General features: G+C 38.6%; 1 protein-coding gene across 2 annotated transcripts; it reads right to left on the reverse strand.

Moving 5' to 3' along the window:
- Positions 1–13,749: 13,749 nt before the first annotated feature.
- Positions 13,750–17,524, reverse strand: LOC145009136 (calmodulin-binding protein 60 D-like). Of its 2 annotated transcripts, none has more exons than XM_078967805.1 (9): positions 17,385–17,524; positions 17,057–17,212; positions 16,274–16,349; positions 16,081–16,142; positions 15,498–15,994; positions 15,263–15,423; positions 14,988–15,191; positions 14,688–14,916; positions 13,750–14,608 (listed from the first exon to the last, which is right to left on the reverse strand). In XM_078967805.1, the coding sequence occupies exons 2-9, from the start codon at positions 17,170–17,172 to the stop codon at positions 14,013–14,015; spliced, it is 1,941 nt and encodes a 646-aa protein (XP_078823931.1). In that variant the 5' UTR covers positions 17,173–17,212; positions 17,385–17,524; the 3' UTR covers positions 13,750–14,012. The 2 variants fall into 2 exon arrangements, with proteins under 2 accessions (XP_078823931.1, XP_078823932.1); XM_078967806.1 differs by having other exon boundaries at positions 17,057–17,204; positions 17,385–17,513.
- Between the last annotated feature and the right edge of the window lie 787 nt (positions 17,525–18,311).

The raw sequence follows: 18,311 nt of genomic DNA on the forward strand, positions 1-18,311 counted from the left end.
TTGCATGGACCAAACGTGCAACAAATGTTAACGGTATGGATGATCCGAGTTTAAAATAAAATAAAATAAAATAAAAACTTAGGGACCAAAAGTACAAATTACCTCAAACCACAGAGTCCATTCATGTAATTTACTCTTATTTTTATTAGTGTTATTTGTTTTTAAGAATTTTTTAATTTTTAATTATGAATGATTATATGGAGTTACCTTTAATTTTTATTTTTTTGTTTCGTATTGGTTGTAATTGGTCATTCAATATGATCTTATGTGTATCATTTGCTATCTACTCTAATTGGTCATTCAATGTGATCGATGCTGGCGAGGACACTGATTTCAAAGAAATCGAGATATAGAGGGGTAAATTGTTGGATTAGTGTCTAAGTCCATAACTGTATTTGGTATGTACTTGACCCAGTTGTTGCATGGTCCTTTTGGATTGTCTTCACCAAAGCAACTTGACTGGATAATTAGTAGAGAAAGAGGTTATTATGGTTTATTAATATATTAGAAGAATAATATATTAAAAAAGAAATCATATTATTTAATTAATATTGGTCAATAATTAATTAAGAAATTAATTATGTGATCAAAAGAGATTAATTAAACTTAAGGGGACTGGAATTGCAATTATAAGATAATTGGATTTTGGGCTATGGATCTTGTGGATTAAGGAGGTGGATGAAATTGGGGTGGAAGCCCTCCTTGAAATGGTCCAAGCCTCATTCCAGAATGTTCCATTGGACTGCTTAAGGCCTAAGTTATCCAATTAGGGTTTTCACTGAAACCCTAGCAGCACCACTATATACGGGACCCCAGGGCATCCAAAATTGGATACCAGAAGAACCCTAGAGTCCTTAGAGCCAATTTTGTGCCTCCATATCCTCTCTCCAAGATTATCCTTCTTTCCTTGGTGTTTGTGATCGATTAGAGGTATTACACTTGTGATACTAGGCTCTCAAAGCTTGAAGATTCTTGCAACAATCAAAAGGTAATCATCTAAACATGTTTTATATGTTATTTTGATTTTGATATGCTAGATCTAGGGTTTATAAGCTTTCGATAATTTTGCATGTACAATAGAGAAACCTAGATCCAAAGCTTTAGGGTTTTGCATGTGCACCATAGGATTGATGTTTTGCTCAAAACCCATGATAAATAAGGTTAAAGATTTTGTTCCTGCATTTCTTGCTTCTTTGTTTCAAATCAAGTTCACATTGGGTTTATGAGTTTATAGTTATCCATGGATTTGATTAAAGATTGGCTACTGACACATACTAAGTGTTTGATCATTGGTCAAGAATTACAAATGGACCGAATCAGTACATATCAGAACTTAAAGTGGTAATTTCCTTGTAAATTTTTTCTTTTGCTTACTTAACAAGGTTAGATTTATTTCCTTTTGCCACTTAATTTTATAAAAATACAACGTGGCTCTTATTTCTTTTAGATCAAGAAAGACAACCTTTTATTATTTTTTTTAAACAATTAGTGTTATATTTTTATAGGTCTTGGTAAGGTTCAAAATGTCTGATTACTTTGTTTTCTTGTGTAACGACCCAATTTTCAAAAGAAATTTTTAATTTTTGATTAACAAAAACACTTTCCACAAACCATGAAATCCCAAATACAATTATTTTCAAAATTCATATTGAGTACAATTTTATTTTAAATCATCGGAGTGTCCCTTAAAACGTCTGTGAGAGAGTGAACGTCGCATCATCAAGCCTTGCCCTTTCCCTTGGGCTCAGATTTACCTGAAACAAATCCACAAACTGTAAGCTAATGCTTAGTGAGTTCCCTATAGCATACCCCACACACAATCCACATAACACATATCACATTAGCTATAAAAGCTACATAATCACGTAAGCCATGCATACAAACATATAAGGATGTTGTGGGCTCCTCCCAATGTCTTACTCCAGGATATCATGGGCTCCCCTACATGGTCTTACACCTAAGTGCCATGGGCTCCCCCAGGGTCTTTAGCTGGAAAGCCATGGGCTCCCCCACATCGTCTTACATCCATGTGTCATGAGCTCCTCCTATGGTCTTTACTTGAAAAGCCATGGGCTCCCCCACATGGTCTTACATCCAAGTGTCATGGGCTCCTCCCATGGTCTTCCCTGCAAATATCACACATATAGCTAGAATATCACTAAGCATATCTAACTATCACACCACATATCTCTATAACAAGTGTACCACATGTCACAAAATGGGCCGGCCTTGGTGCCTTAGACCCATTGATATGGTGAAGAGACTCACCTCTCGAATGCTGAACTGGCAAGCTAAGATCCAATATATCCCACTTACTGCTCCAACTCAACTGCCTATAATCATCATGTAATTAACTTGTAATGATCTCGTAATACCATAAATACCCTCAAAGCCAACCCTGGTCAACCCCAGTCAACAGTCAAGGTTAATAGTTCATGTTGACCTCAACTCGTCGAGTACATCCAGTGACTCGTCGAGTTCCTCCCGAGTCCATTCCTCTGAATCACACACCAACTCGCCGAGTCACCCTAATGACTCGTCGAGTTCATCAAACGTCCAGAAAACTGAAGTCCATTCAGACCAAAACCCTAATCTTTCACTGTACTCATCCTGAAACTCAGAAACCGACAAACCCTACCATGACTCGTCGAGTCAGCTAAGGGACTCGATGAATCCTTTCAGTCCCTTTCATGTTCATCCCTTTTTAGTGGGATCTATGGTCCCAAACTTTAGATCCAACCTCCCTTAATGTAGATACCACGTAAAGTTCCAAACTTTACATGCATGCAAGGTCGTCCAAGGCCATAACATCAAAACTAAGCTTACTATAAGGTTTTAGTGCATGGAAAGGGGCTAAGCTAGATAAAGTGAGCAACTTTATGTCATTGGGGACCTAGAGAGGTCCAGATCTGGATCCATATCCTTATGATAAGTCCATACCTGAGTTTGACTCCATTTTGCACCAAAAATGGCCATTTACTTCCAAGAAAATGGATCTAAGTAACTAGAGATCAAGGTCACGACTTTATACCTTAAGAAGATGGCCAAGACAGAGTAGATGTCGGATCTACTGTTCCTCTCCTTCCTTCTTCCTCTTCAAGCTTTAAAATCCTTCACAAAGGTACAAGTTTCACTCTTTAAGGCTCACACACACTCAAGGAAGCTTAACTATGCGGCTAGGGTTTCATTCTGGGTTGCAAGAATGATGAGGGAGGCTATAAATGAGCCATAAGTCCTTTAAATAGGGTGCAAACCCCTGAAAATTAGGGTTTCTTTCTACAGTGCCTACTCGTCGATTCGAGGCCTTCCGACTTGTCAAGTAGCATCTAAATCCCGCGTCCTTATAATAGTCTCTACTCGACAAGTTGGAGCACCCCAACTCGCCGAGTCCATGCACAAAACCCTAAAAATTAGATAAATTAAATAATACCTGGAACAGGTGTTACAAGTCTCTCCCACTTGAACTAGACTTCGTCCTTGAAGTCTGTTGGCCCAAAAAAATTGGGGTAGTGGTCTCACATCCCATCCTCCGATTCCCAGGTCCACTCGGAGCCCCCGCGGTGCTGCCATTACACCTTCACCAACTGCACTTCCTTATTCCGAAGAACCTTGGTCTTCCTATCTAAGATTACAATAGGCCTCTCAATGTAGTTTAGGCTTTCATCCACCTGAATGTCTTCCAAGGAAACGACTACGGACTCGTCGGTAACACACTTCCAAATCTGTGACACATCGAAGGTGTTGTGAATCTGGATAAGCTCATCTAGCAATTCAAAACGATAGGCCACCTTGCCTACTCGGGCTGAAATCCTAAATGGGCCAATATATTGCGGCCCTAGCTTGCCCTTCTTCCGAAACCTGATAACTCACTTCCATGGAGAAACCTTTAGTAACACATAATCCCCTACCTGGAACTCAAGATTCAATCGCCGCCGATTAACATAACTTTTCTGACGGCTATGCGCGACCTGCAGCCGGTCGCGCACTTGATGAATCAGCCCTGTAGTCTTGAGCACTATCTCGGTGCTCCCCATAGAATAGTGTCCAACCTCACCCAAACACTTCGGGGTCCTACATCTCCGACCATACAACATCTCAAACGGGGGTTAGTCAATACAGGCATGGTAATTGTTGTTTTATGAAAACTATGCCAAAGGGAGGTATGTATCCCAACTCCCTCCAAAGTCCAGCACGCATTTCCGAAGCAGATACTCAAGTGTCTGGATCATTCTCTCACTCTGTCCATCTGTCTGGGGGTGGTACGCCGTGCTAAAATGCAATTGAGTGCCTAATTCCTCGTGGAACTTCTTCCATAACCTAGATGTAAATCGAACATCTCTGTCGGAGACTACGGACATTGGCGCCCCGTGTCTTGCCACCACTTCTCGTATATAAATATCCACCAGATTCTCCGTGAATACGCTCTCAGATATCGGAATAAAGTGGGCACTCTTCTTCAACCTGACCACGATGACCCATATGGCGTCCACACCCATCGTTGTCCTTGGCAATTTCGTGATGAAGTCCATAGTGATCTCTTCCCACTTCCACATAGGAATAAGTAGCAGCTGAACCTCGCCATGAGGCCGCTTATGCTCGGCCTTGACCCTATTTTTGTGGCTTAAGCCCTATTTAAGCTCCTTAACTTCCTCAAACCCATTCCATTCTCAATCTCCACCTCTCCAACACCCTCTCTTAAAACTCTAACCCTATATTAAGCCTTGTGAGCAAAAAGAATGTGCTTTTAAGTGTTTTGGAGTGTTCTTGGTGTACCTTGGAGAAGAAGGAATTTTCGTGGTTTGAGCCCTATTTAAGCTCCTTAACTTCCCCAAACCCATTCCATCCTCAGCCTCCACCTCTCCAACACCCTCTCTTGAAACCCTGACCCTAGATTGAGCCTTGTGAGCAAAAAGAAAGTGATTTTAAGTGCTTTGGAGTGTTTTTGGTGCACCTTGGAGAAGAAAAAACTCATTGAAGAAGTATTTGTTGCATTGGAGCTTGTAGAGTTAAACTTTTTTCACCTTGATTTTTCTTCTAGAAGTATAAAGTTTGAACCTTGACGATGAAATTGTTAGATCTAGCTAGTTTTCGGTGTTATGAGCTATTGGTCACTTTAAGTGCATAAATTTTAGATCTTGAAAGTTTGTGACCTTGTTATAGATAAAGTTGGAAACTTTATCCATCTAAACATCATTTTAATTCAGATCTGAACGTTAGAGACGTGGACTTAATGGATTAAGTTGAAAAAGACGCACTTTTGGGTCCCTTTGAGACTTAAAGACTAGATCTTGTTTGTTGGAACCATTCTAATGGATAAAGTTGCAAACTTTATCCATTATAGAGAAATTATGAACCATAAAAATGTTATCTTGGCTCTTCTACCCCTTCCATGCAAGAGTTGTGATGTCTTAATGGGTTAAGTAGATAAGGTTTTTAGTGTTGTGGCACTTTTTGTCACACCCCAAACCGAATTGGCGGAAACATTCGGGGGTGGAGTACATCATGTACAATATCATAACAATGCATAATAGTAAAACAAGCAACAACATCCATTGCATCAATATAATAGTTAATGTAACATCCAAAAATATGACCCAAAAATTTTTGTTTTAATAATACTAAAATCAGATCATCGATAATATACCAACAAAACTGTGGATCAAGTATCCCAAAAGGTCATAAAAAATGTAACATAACAACTATATCAAAACGTATCATAGTATCTGATGAAAACTCCCAGGATAAGGAAAATTGAAGTTGTGGTGTGTGCGATGCTATCATCCCGAGCTCCTCCCCTTACTAGCGGAAGTACCTGAAACCAAAACTGAAATTGTAAGCACGAAGCTTAGTGAGCTCCCCCAAACTACCACATACCATACGATAACATATAAACACATATTGGGCCCCGCCCACTGCATCGGGCCCCGCCCGGCATCGAACCAAAGTCTGGAATAACTTGGGCCCCACCGACTGTATCGAGCCCCGTCCGACATCGGACCGAAGTCCGGAATAACTTGGGCCCCTCTTACTTCATCGGGCCCCACCCGACATCAGACCGAAGTCCGGAATAAAGTAGATATAACATATCATGAACATATAGTGTAATAACATTCTGTATCGGGCTTGACCGACATACTACACATAACAAAACATGCATGAATCACGAAGACATCAAGCATACATACTACTGCATCAGACCGAAGTCCAGAACTACTGCTAAATAAATGATTCGGTATTGTAGCCATAGACCCGTTCCTACTGGAAGGAAACTCACCTCGTAACTCTAGCTGTTGAGATGCTAAATCCGAAGTTGGATGATTGTTGCTCAGGAATTCCCCGGCTACAATTTCCATAAGAACTAAATCAGATACCGATAACTGAACTGATGGTATAATGACCATTTTACCCCTGATCAAAGTCAAAGTCCCTAATCAAGGTCAACATTCCATGTTGACCTTAACTCGCCGAGTACCCGAGGCTACTCGTCGAGTTCCTTGAAACTCCTTCCCGTTTGCAGAGTTCTTACGATTTTCGATCGAACCCTTAAGACTACTTGTCGGGTTTCCTTCTAACCACACGATGGATACACATGCATTCATAACTTGGGGAAAACTCATCTGACTCGCCGAGTTGTTCATACAACTCGTCGAGTCTATGGAAATCTTCATCGGACTCACCGAGTTGCTCATACTACTCGTCGAGTCCACAACTATCTTCATATGACTCGCCGAGTCAACCTTGCAACTCGCCGAGTCCATTCAGTCCTTTTTCCATACAGACCTGTTTTGAGCCATGCAGCAGCTCCAAATCATAGATCCAAGCTTCTAGGGCATGCTTTTCACGTAAAGTTGCAAACTTTATGTGTGATGTGTGTGAAACAAACTAGTTTTAATCCTACTAACTTAGACACAAAATAAACACATGAAAGGCAGTGTACCTATCGATTAGTAATATAGTTCAAGCAAGTAGGGTATCGAACACAGGGAACGGTAAACAATTAAAATAAATGTTAATATTATCTAAATAAAACAAGTAAAAAAAGAGTTTTCTCTAGTTTTGCAAGACTAGAAACTTAAATACTTTACTAACACGCAAACTAAGCAACTAATAGCTAAGAAAACAAAGATCAACTAAATTCAATAATTAAAAAGGCCTTCTGTTTAGGTTTGAATCATTTATTCCCATGGATGATGTTATGGTAAATATATCGGATTAATTCTTCATTGGTTACCGACTAAAGTGATTAGATTCACATTCGCTATAGCTAATCCTTAGAAAACATATTAATTCAAGCAATGGCCAGTTGTCTAAATTAATGAATTTCCTAGTTTGTTGGTTCGGGTTTAGAAAGACTTGTAATTAGCTAATCAAATTAGTGATTCAATTAACCTCTTGTTGATGGTGTATCACACAAGCTCACACATTAACTTACCTATCTTCAAGTTAATTCTAGTTTCACATTCGTTATTCCTAGACATACAACTATGTGGTCACGTAAATCATATGAAATTAGCAACTAAGAGATGTCCATACAACTTAATTACTGATTTATTAACAGAAGAATAGTTATTGTTAACACATAAGGTTCTTTAACAAGCTTAATAAAACATAATCACCAATTAAAATTAATCCTAATCAAATAATCAATCCATGTTCACAAATTCATCTACCTAAACAGAAGTTATGAGTTTTTAGCTCATGATTACAGCAGAAACAAGCACAAAAACGAAATCAATTGGTAAAAACATAGTTCAAACAAGAGATTAGGTAAGAGTAAACTTGATTTTGACTTGATTCTCCTTAAAATTGAATGTAGGGTTGATTCCCTTGCTTCCCACGCTCTAACAGCACCTTTAGTCGACAATTGGCCTCCAAGGGTTCATCTATCTGCTAGGGTGTCGATCTGAAAGTCCCTTTATATAGATTTTCATAAAACAGAGGCTACTCGGCGAGTCCATCACTTAAAACCCATGTACAGCAAGTCAACGCGTCCAGAATCGCGAAAGTTCGATACAACTCGCCGAGTAATCGACCCTACTCGCCAAGTACGTTTCGAATCAGCATTTTCTCAAAACACGAAAGTCGTCTGAAATTGTGTCTACTATTCAGAACATTTTGAATCTCATCAATCGTAGTTACGGTTCATGAGATATGGTCAAAACACTGACGAGGGGTCAAACTGTCCAGCAACATCCTTCTTTCTTCAAAATCCAAGATCCAAGCTTCCAATAGCTAGTTCCGCTTCATTTTCCTTTCGAGCATGTCATTATTGCTGAAAAATGAAATTCTAAAATAATTAAGCACCTTTTGTTCATTAAATAAGATAAAATCAACATAAATTATTAAGATAATGCATGGATTTTATAGCTAAATATGCTCATATCAATGTGCATGCATGGCTATAAAGGCTCTAAATGCCTAATTTAAGTTCTTCATGGGGCTTCATGCTTAAGAGGGACTTCAATCATGACCAAGACTGCAACTTTATGCATCTAGAATCCAAGGAGGGTCCATAACTGAAGTTACAACTTCAGATCTAGCCCATAGCTCATCTTATCAACTTAACATTCTATAAAAGAAACCCTAGAACTCAACCAATAGAAGAGATCTACAAGGAAAATGAGATTTGGTTACCTCTAGAAGATGATAACCGAGATAAGTGTTGATTCCCACACTCCACTTGCTCCAATCTCCTTCTCCTCCAAGCCTTCTCCCTTCAAAGATCCTCTTTTCAAGCATCAACACATAAGGACACACACACACACGGATTAGGGTCTCACTAGGGATCTCTAGAACTGTAAAGAAGCCCAAAGGGGATGAGGTTCCTTTAAATAGGGTGTAAAACCCCGAGAATTAGGGTTTCATCTGCCAGCACCTACTCGCCGAGTCCCAATATGGACTCATTGAGTGGGTCACTTATCACGCGATCCCACCATGCTGCTACTCGACGAGTAGGGCGACCAACTCGTCGAGTAGGCCTTAACCCAAGAAATCTTATTTAAACCATACCCGAGAATCAGGGCGTTATAGTTAAGTACACATGTGTTCCCTTGTAAAGTTTAAATGACACCAAAAATGTACAATCAAAAATAAAGACGAGTCTTGTATCCACTCAGTCCTTCAAAAGCTACATGGGTGTACCTGTCTTACTGGTTCCATGAGAATACAAGTTATTTTGAAAGAGAGTATCAGCATAAAATATTGGTGAGTTCATAAGAATTTAGTGTCATTGATGTTGTAAAATGTATGTTGAAAATTTTCTCATTATAAGTTTGTAGTAAAAGTTTGTAAGTGCTTACTTGTAGTAAAATGTTCGTTGTAAATGTTCGTAAACTGTTCGTCCAATGTTTGTATCTTCCTATAAAATTACATATTTTCTACTAACTGTAGTCTTCTACCAAGACCCAATGTTCGGTTTGTTTGTTTGTTTGTAAGAGTGTATATTTTCCAAGTTGGGCTATCGTTATCAAAATATAGTTTGTACATTATCGTTTTTATGAAAAGATGTTTCAGGATAAATGTATTAGGGAAAATATTATAGTATTGTAGTTTTGTATGTGGAAACTACCGTAGTACTAATTACCTTAAATCCAATGAATTATAATGTAATATGAGATTAGTAACCATACTGATTGACGACTGTAGAATAAGATGACCTACTGGCGTCAAAATAAATGTGACATTTGTCACCCCTTGGCTTGGTCGGCTGGGGACTGTAGCTAACAGTTGGGTTGCGGGATAGTATGTCCCGTATAGATGTATACACATAATGTCCGCTCTCCCTCTAGGTGACTCTGGTTACTAACATGACAACGGTGAAATCCATGCCATGTAGAAGTAATCTCATATCCTAATAGTTATGTTGGGGTATGTTCCTTCTGTTTACTTGTAAATGTATATGTATATGATCTCTTCACTGTACTTGTATACGTATACGTTCTTGTTTGTACCTTGTAATAGTAAGGTATGTTTGTTTCTCATCTTAGTATATTCTAGTAATAGTAAGTTGTGATCTCCTAAACTATACCTATTATAGTTTACTTGAACTGTTGTTTGTATGATTTAACATGTTTGCATACCCTTGCTACTCCAAAGGCATGGAACTGAAGTAAAACCTTTATATCTAAACACACATACCTAGTATATAATAAAGATTTCAACGACCTTCGGACAAATAACAGATACTCTAAGTCCACAACCAAACAAGGAACAGGAAATAAAGTGAGCTATCAGTCCTAAGTCCTTCAAATCCTATTTATATACCTATATCTGTATAGACATGTATGTGGACAATATAAGTAAAAGAGTTTGAATAAATAGTTTTCGTTTGAAAAGGATTTGATAAAGGAGTTTTAAAATAGATGTTTGATAACACAGTTTGAAAGTATAATAAGGCCTATCTGTTTGTTCTAGTTATTAATCACATATGATTGATATAATAACTACAATGTTTCAACTTGTATTCCCCCCCCCCCCCCCATAAAAGCATTTAAAATCATTTAAAAGATAGATTAAGGGGTATGAACTCACATGTGTTAATTGCAGACTTGAGCACAAAGAAATCCTATTAACCATATAATGACATATATATATATATATATATATATATATATATATATATATATATATATATGTATACAATTAGTGCTTATAACAACTAATTATTGAGTTTGAAAACACCTTAGGGACTAGTAAACACTTATATTTAAGTGTTACAACCATATATGAATTTATATAAGGGGTGTATGACCTTACAAGGGAGTGTGTGGTCAAAATACACCATATTTGTGTGTGTGCGGACAGGGTGTGCGGCCACAGTGGGTGTGCGGCCGCACACTCCCTAAGAAATGTGCCAAAACGTATTTTAAGGCTTTAGGACTCATCTAGGAATGTTTCTTACTTCATGCTTAAGCCTTATATGGAGTTCATTGCCATTTTTGGACCTAAAAAGGGTGTGTGTGGCCACACACCCTTTATGAAGATGATAAAACCGTGTTTTTCAAGTATATCATCAAGTGTTCTTAGCATACAACAAGTTATGATAAGTGTATACACGTTATAGAGGCTTGAAAGGGTGATTAAGTCCAAAAAGGTAGTTTGTGTTCTTGGTGTTCTTGGTAATTTTGAAGATTTAACACCAAAAAGGTGTTTTCATGGATCAAAGCAAAAGGAGAAGGCTAGTTAAGGTCATGTAATAACTAATCAAAGGATGAATCACTTACTTGATTGAAGATTGAAGTGAAAAGTTGGATGATAATTGAGAGGGTTTCGAGTTCCAGCCTTGGAGAAGTGGAAAAGTGTTCAAAAATGACCAAGTGTTGAATATATAGGTGGTAGTGTGTGGCTGGGATGGGTGTGTGGCCGCACACTCGGGTGTGCGGCCGCACACACCTTGTGTTGGTGTGTTTGGCTCATTTGCAAGGTGTTACACTCACAAACACTCATCCTAAGACCCATACCTAGATTATACTAGGCTTAGGACACTCAAATAGACCATAAATCGTGCTAAAAGATAGAAAAACGAGTCTAACTTTGATAGATTTGAATAAATGTACAAGATAGGAATTTCGGGTTGTCACACTTTTTAGCCATGCAAAGCCATAAAGTTGGAAACTTTATGGTAAATGATGACATTTTGGACTTCAGTCTACATTTTGGACATAAAAGATCAAGTATTAAGCGCTTAATGCCTTAAGAGGGAAACATGTTACGTACGTTGGGTGTACCAAATGGTACGTTGCGTGTATGCAGGTTAAGCCCTGATGCCTCGGACCTCGAGTATGCCCCATGTACATCTGAAGTACGCCCTGCGTACGAGGCCTAAGTTGACTCGAGTGGGTTGACTCGAGTGGGTTGACTCGGTTTGGTTACTCGGTTGATTTGTTGATTTTGACCAATTTTGATCAAGGGTATTTTGAGAAAATTGTTACTAATTTAGAATAGGAAATGTTTTGAATTTAGGAGTCGGGTAGAGCCGGTTATCAGAGCAGGGATTATTCAGATTGCATTCAGACTGAGATGAAAGTTTTCCTCGTTGTACCATGGGTCGAAGGCACTAATGCCATCCCACTAGTTTATGTATCCTGGTTATAGGATAGTGATATGCTAGTATATCACTTATTAGAAGAACTTTATGATTATATGTATTTGTTAGTTCTGTGTTTATGTTCATCTGTTACATATGTCTACATATTATGTTGGAATGAGACGGTCCTACTTTGTGCTGTAGGCCAAGACACTTGGGGATAAACAGATAGGTTATAGGCTCTAGGAGGCTGTCCAGTCAGGCTAGCGGCCCATAGAACGGTCCAGATAGGTTGTAGGCCCTACGAGGCGGTCCAGTCAGGTTGGCTGCTCGTATACCGGACCGGATGGGTTGTAGGACCTGTGAGGCGGTTCGGTTAGGTTGGCTGCCTTACAATTTTAGTTTATTGTTTCAGGTACTTCTAAGGATCATGGGAAAGCAAAGGCGTGATCGTGCACATCTTCCTGTTTTATGTCACTAGGTCTTGGGAAAAATCTGATTTTGAAATAATGTTTTTGAAACAATAACTCTTTTTATAAACAATATTGGTTAATGGTTGATTTTAAAAAATTTAAAATTCTTTGATATTTGGGATGTTACATTATGGGTCCTTATAGTCCCTTGGTGATCATATGTGGTACATACTAATAATAGTTATAGGCTTAGACATCTAATCTCGGGTCGGGTACATACCAAATTGTCCTGATGATATGCAACCCAAATGGATCATGCTACTCTCGGGTCGGGTACATACCAAATTGTCCTGATGATATGCAACCCAAATGGATCATGCTACTCTCGGGTCGAGTATATACCAATAATAATTATAGGTTTAGACATCTAATCCAACAGGTGTTAAGGAGGAAAACCAAAGTGAGGGGATAACGTTGGGAAAGATGCCATCGTTTCCCCTAAGTAATGCAAACAACTTGGGTGATGAAGAAGAAGATGAAGATAAAGTTTCCTCAAACGCAACCACTGAACTTGAGGATTCCGATTCACCTAAGGCTGAAGGGAGTGGTGCTGCACTCCCTCCCACTCCCTCCCATTACTGCACTTTTCTAAAACACCAAAGGGGTGGAGAGAGAGAGAGAGAGAGAGAGAGAGAGAAAGAAAGAAAAAAGAGAGAGATAGAGAGATAGAGGAAGAGAGAGAGAGAGAGAGAGAGAGAGAGAGAGAGAGAGAGAGAGATGAAGGGAGCGTTCCCTCCCATTACCGCACTCTCTAACCGCACTTCCAAAACCGCATGGAGAGGGCGGTGTTTTAGTGTCACATCAGCTGAACCGCACCTCACACCCTCCAGTCTAATGGACCTTTTAAGGTACAAAAACCGGCTGAAAGGTGACTTTCTTGGAAGAGGGTCATATGGAACCGTTTATGAAGGCTTCGCCGAATTGTTTGAAACTATTTTATATCAATTATCATGTGATAGATATTTATTTGCAGACATGGAATATTCTTTGCTGTAAAGAAGGTGTCACTCCTTGATGAAAGAAGCCAACGACGGCAAAATTTGACCAAATTGATTAAAAGATTTGGGTTTAAGAAACCGAAATAACTCAATAAGGCTACAATGAGATTAAAACATGTTATAGGAGGTTAAATGACTTTTTTTTTTTAAATTAAATGACCTTTTAAAACAAATACAACAAATACAACAGGTTGATGGACATTTGCCCATTTTGTATCTAATAAGGGCGCAGTACGAAGGAATGAAGCTCATAAAAAGTAAAAGCACATCATTCTACTTACAAGTTCAGGAGGGTTATCATTACATTAAAACACTTTCTCCCTGGTTTTTCAATACCATAAATTTTTCTCACAAACCAAATTTTAATTATACAATAAAACAAAAACACAACCAATATAATATGTATCCATCCAACTTCATATCTTCAAGAAAGAAGTTTGTTAAATTGAACTTACTGTACAATAAAACCCTAAAATTTACCCCAAATCCAGCCATCAATCCATCCATCCACCCTTTTCATTCATCATCATCTAACTCTACAATCTGAGCCCGCCTTCTTTCCGCAGCCTTCTTCCTCACGAAAAACCCCCACCTCATCGCCGCCTTAATCTTCAACCACCCAACCACCGCCTTCCCAGGGCGGCTCCTATCCTCATCAAAGAAATTCGGCGCCGGAGACGGCATATACGACGGAAAAGAAAACCCATCTTCCGCCACATTCCCGCCATGACCACCCCCACCACCACCACCACCCATGCTGAACAGCTGAAGAAGGTGCTGCATGTCTTCATTTTCAAGCATTTCATGACTTCTCATCCGTATCTCCTCCTCCGACATAAAGTCACCCCCGCCATGACCGCCACTTCCGCCGCCAATGCGGTTGTGGGACCAGTCATCGAAGGGGTTCATGGCCGGGAAAGATGAGGAGGGTTGTGGTGGACCCAGGGCTAGCCCGGCCGACCGGGTATCATACCCGTTGGTTTGCTGCAAAGGGTTAGGGTTGCTGATGTGGCGATTGTTTGAAGTGAAATTTATGTCGTATTGATTGTGTGGGAGTTGTTGTTGTTGTTGTTGTTGGGTTTGGTACACTGAGTCAAGATTTTCATTATAACCTGAATTTATTTAAAAAGATTAATGTCATAATAAATATGCATTTGATTCATAAAAAGAATAAGCACACATTTTTTTTACCTCCTAAAAGAAGATTTGAATCAACCGAGGTTGAATCTGAGGAACCCATGAGAGGGACACGTGGTGGCATTAGCTGATTATTTGAAGATCTTGGATACTCTATGGACCCCACTGAATACTCATTCCTTGACCTTTTTGACTGCTTAAAGCTCACAAGTGACTTCCCATCATACTCCACAACTTGGCTCCAATTATCATACGCTTTCTTAACCAATGTATCCACATATACCTAAAAAAAAAAAATTACAGCATTGTATTTTTTTTTTAATTATAAAGAAAAATATATAAATATAAAGATACCTTTTGGCTATCTGAAAGAGAATCAACTTGTTGAAATTGGTCATTAGCAATAAGACCACTTAGCTCATAAATATTGTTGAAAACAACACCAACGTTTCTTGAATCATCAGGATAATACACATAAAGCTTCCCACTCAACACGCATGTTTTTGAATGCTCAACAAGAGCCTCCCACATCTTATTTGACATCCCACTTCCAAGAATCTAAAGAAAATAAAATTATTCATTGAAATGAATATATAATAATGCAATTAAAAAAAAAAAAAAATACTTACATTGCGTAGTTTTTGGGCATCCCTAACAACAAGGCGAAGAAAATCTTCAACTGTAAAGATCCCAGCATTATTTAGCCTCTTGTGGAAAGATCCATCTTTCCCAATTTTCTCTAATCTCCATACCTCATCATTTAATGCAGGTGGGTAGTGTTTCTTGTACACTATCAATGACAATAATATTTAAAATTAACTTGCTTTAAAATTAAAAGATTTAAAAAGGAACAAGACAACATACATTCGCCTCTATGGTCTTTAACAGTGAAAGCTTCAGTCTTTGCTTCACGTACACGGATCCCTTCACAAAAACCAGAAGCCACCTTCAATCCAAGTCTAAATTTCCTGCTTCTAATCCAACTTGAATTATCTGTAAAAGTCAACTCCCCTAAAGTTCCAACACCTTCTTTAAGCACAACCTGCAAATCTCCAGTCAACAATGGTCTTTTTCCTTCACGTTCTTTCACAACATGGCTATCAAACTCTTCTTGAGTCCACCCTTCATCATCTTCATTGTTGAAATCGCCTTCTAGAACAACAACGTCGAGTTTAATTGACGATTCTGCCCCTGTTGTCACAACATGTCCGGTGTTGGCATCGATTAAGACTATGTGAATTGAAGCACCTTGTTCCCCTTCAACTTTGCCTCCGGTGAAGAGGGGTAAAGACATTCTTGATTTGAAGTGAAGTTGTAGGTTTCTACCATCTGGTCCTTCTAAACGCTTGGGTGAAGAAGGTCTGAAAAGGGTAAGTCGGTTTTTACTCTAAAAAGGGTAAAATTGTAATTTAATTGTGAAATTGTGTAGAAAAGTATTTTGACAAACCTTCCGTTAGTTAGTCGAGCAGGGCCTAGCTTTGCTAAAGCTCGCTCCACTTCTTCACTAACCTGTTTAATGTCATGTGAAAAGACATATTAATGTTAGTCATCATTTGGATTGACTTTTTTTATTTGACTTGTGACAAGAGTCAACAGAAGTAGAATATTTAAAAGTGGAAATGAAAAAGGGGGAAACTTACAACTCTGCGAAGAATAGGTTCCAAGGATGAGCAAAGTTTTTGGAGGCTATCTACCTTCAAAGCTTCCACAATAACACTGCATATACAATTATATATCCATCAAAAGTGGAACTCCTAAAGTTCTCCATAATAAGCATAGGTAAAAACATGAAATAAAAGAAAATAGAAGTTGAGATAGAATTGATTGGAGAAGGAAATAGCACCTATGGAAATCCAAGAAGCAAATATTTAGAATATTGCATTATTTTGATATGTTCTTCCTCATGAACTCAGCAGAAACAAAAGCAAAACAATACATGTAATTCCATTTAACATACCCTGTTTTCATTCATACATTATGTTCCATAGTAGACTCTCTCTAGACTCTATTTGACACAAGATAGAAAAGCTTGTGCTTCTGTAAACTCATATCAACTGTACATACATGGTAATCTCCTACAATTGGAAGTGTAAGAGGGAAATAGAGAACAACGAAAGTAGAAAAAAAATTATAGCATCCAACAGAAAACTATACTGATACCCCAGAACAACACAAGAACCAACATAACTTTACCAATACCCCATAAATACACGTTATCCAACAAAAGCAATAACCAACTCAACTATATCATCATCGACATGTTAAATCAAAGCATGTAAGCAACGAACATGATATTATACTCAACACACTTACTTTTACATATTTCACAAAAAATCTAACAAGTTACCATGTCAATTGCCCTATTTGCAAATTAGATCTCAACCCTACGCCATAACAAAAGAAGAACAAACTTCATTCCATACCTAGCTAAAGCCGGACGCTTCCGCTCCGGTTGCTGCTGCTCATCTTCACCACCCTCCAAACCCCGCTTCCCTCTCTCCCTAATCGAATTCTTCCTCTCCATATTCCTCGTCTGCATTTCCTCTCAGTTTTTCAAAACCACAACACAATCTACAAAGCTGAAAACAGTAAATCAGAAAAAAAACGAAACCCTAGAAATCGTCTTTCACGTCAAAGTACGAAAACCCCTAAATTCAAGTTAAAGCAGATGCGTATGTCATAAAATTCCGCATGATGATCGACAATCAGCGACATGTATTTATAGGTGTAGCTAAATTAATGCAAACATACCTGTGAGATTTCGAAGTCACGTAGTTATTCTCTCTACTTCCTCTCACTAAAAACACACAGTGACTACGGGTGTAGAAGAGTCTACCCTGACGACTGGCGAGTGTCGTAAGCTGTAATGCCTTCTTTCTTGAGATCTTTTGGTTGTGTGGGATTTTAGCCGTTGGATATGCGAGATGATCCGTACAGTGCCACGTCAGATATAATGACTTTCGGCTCGGCTAGAAGCCAAATTTAGGATTCCGTGCCGTATCATTGAGCTTCCCGTTCCCTATAAAATGTCCGGCCAAATTTGATACTATTCATATTCGTGTATAACATAGAAGCTAGTTATAAAATCACAATTATTTTTTTTTTAACAGGCAAACAAGAGAAATATATTAAAAGAAGAGACCGCTTCTAGCAAGTTGGTAGGAGAAGAAAAACAGTACAAGGGACCAAAAGAAAATTGCAGTAAAGAAACATTGAAAAAACATTATAGAGAATTAAACAGGATGACATTCCAATCGAACCACCTCTATGCTTGAACCAAAGGAAAGTCATTGATTTGATTATGTCCACAACTTTCATAGCCTGCACCCGTTGGTTACTAAAAAGTCTTTCGTTTCTTGCCTTCCATATACTCCATAATGTACCATAGCAAATGCTCAACAATCTATTCTTTTTCTTTGGATAATTTCCCCACTTAGAAGCGTGATCAAGCATGTCATTTACAGTGTGAAAGTCAGCCGTTGGGATATTGTACCATTTGAAAATCTAATCCATTACCGATTTTGCAAAAGAACACCGGACTAGTACATGATTGGAGGTTTCTTCTGTCGATTCACACTGACAGGAGGTGATGGAAGATAGGGCAACCCCCGGTTAGAAAGTGCCACAGAAGATGGGATATGTCCCATTTTGGCCCTCCAAATAAAGCATGTAACTTTT

The sequence above is a fragment of the Lactuca saligna genome, chromosome 8 (assembly GCF_052625555.1).
Source record: "Lactuca saligna cultivar CGN05327 chromosome 8, ASM5262555v1, whole genome shotgun sequence".
Classification (NCBI taxonomy): domain Eukaryota; kingdom Viridiplantae; phylum Streptophyta; class Magnoliopsida; order Asterales; family Asteraceae; genus Lactuca; species Lactuca saligna.

Coding starts and splice junctions, on each gene's coding strand:
- LOC145009136 (XM_078967805.1), bottom strand. CDS start 17,172: ATGCAGACGAGGAATATGGAGAGGAAGAATTCGATTAGGGAGAGAGGG. Junction 15,995..16,080: donor GCTCGACTAACTAACGGAAG/GTTTGTCAAAAT, acceptor TACCCTTTTCAG/ACCTTCTTCACCCAAGCGTT. Junction 14,609..14,687: donor TTCAAATCTTCTTTTAGGAG/GTAAAAAAAATG, acceptor AAATAAATTCAG/GTTATAATGAAAATCTTGAC.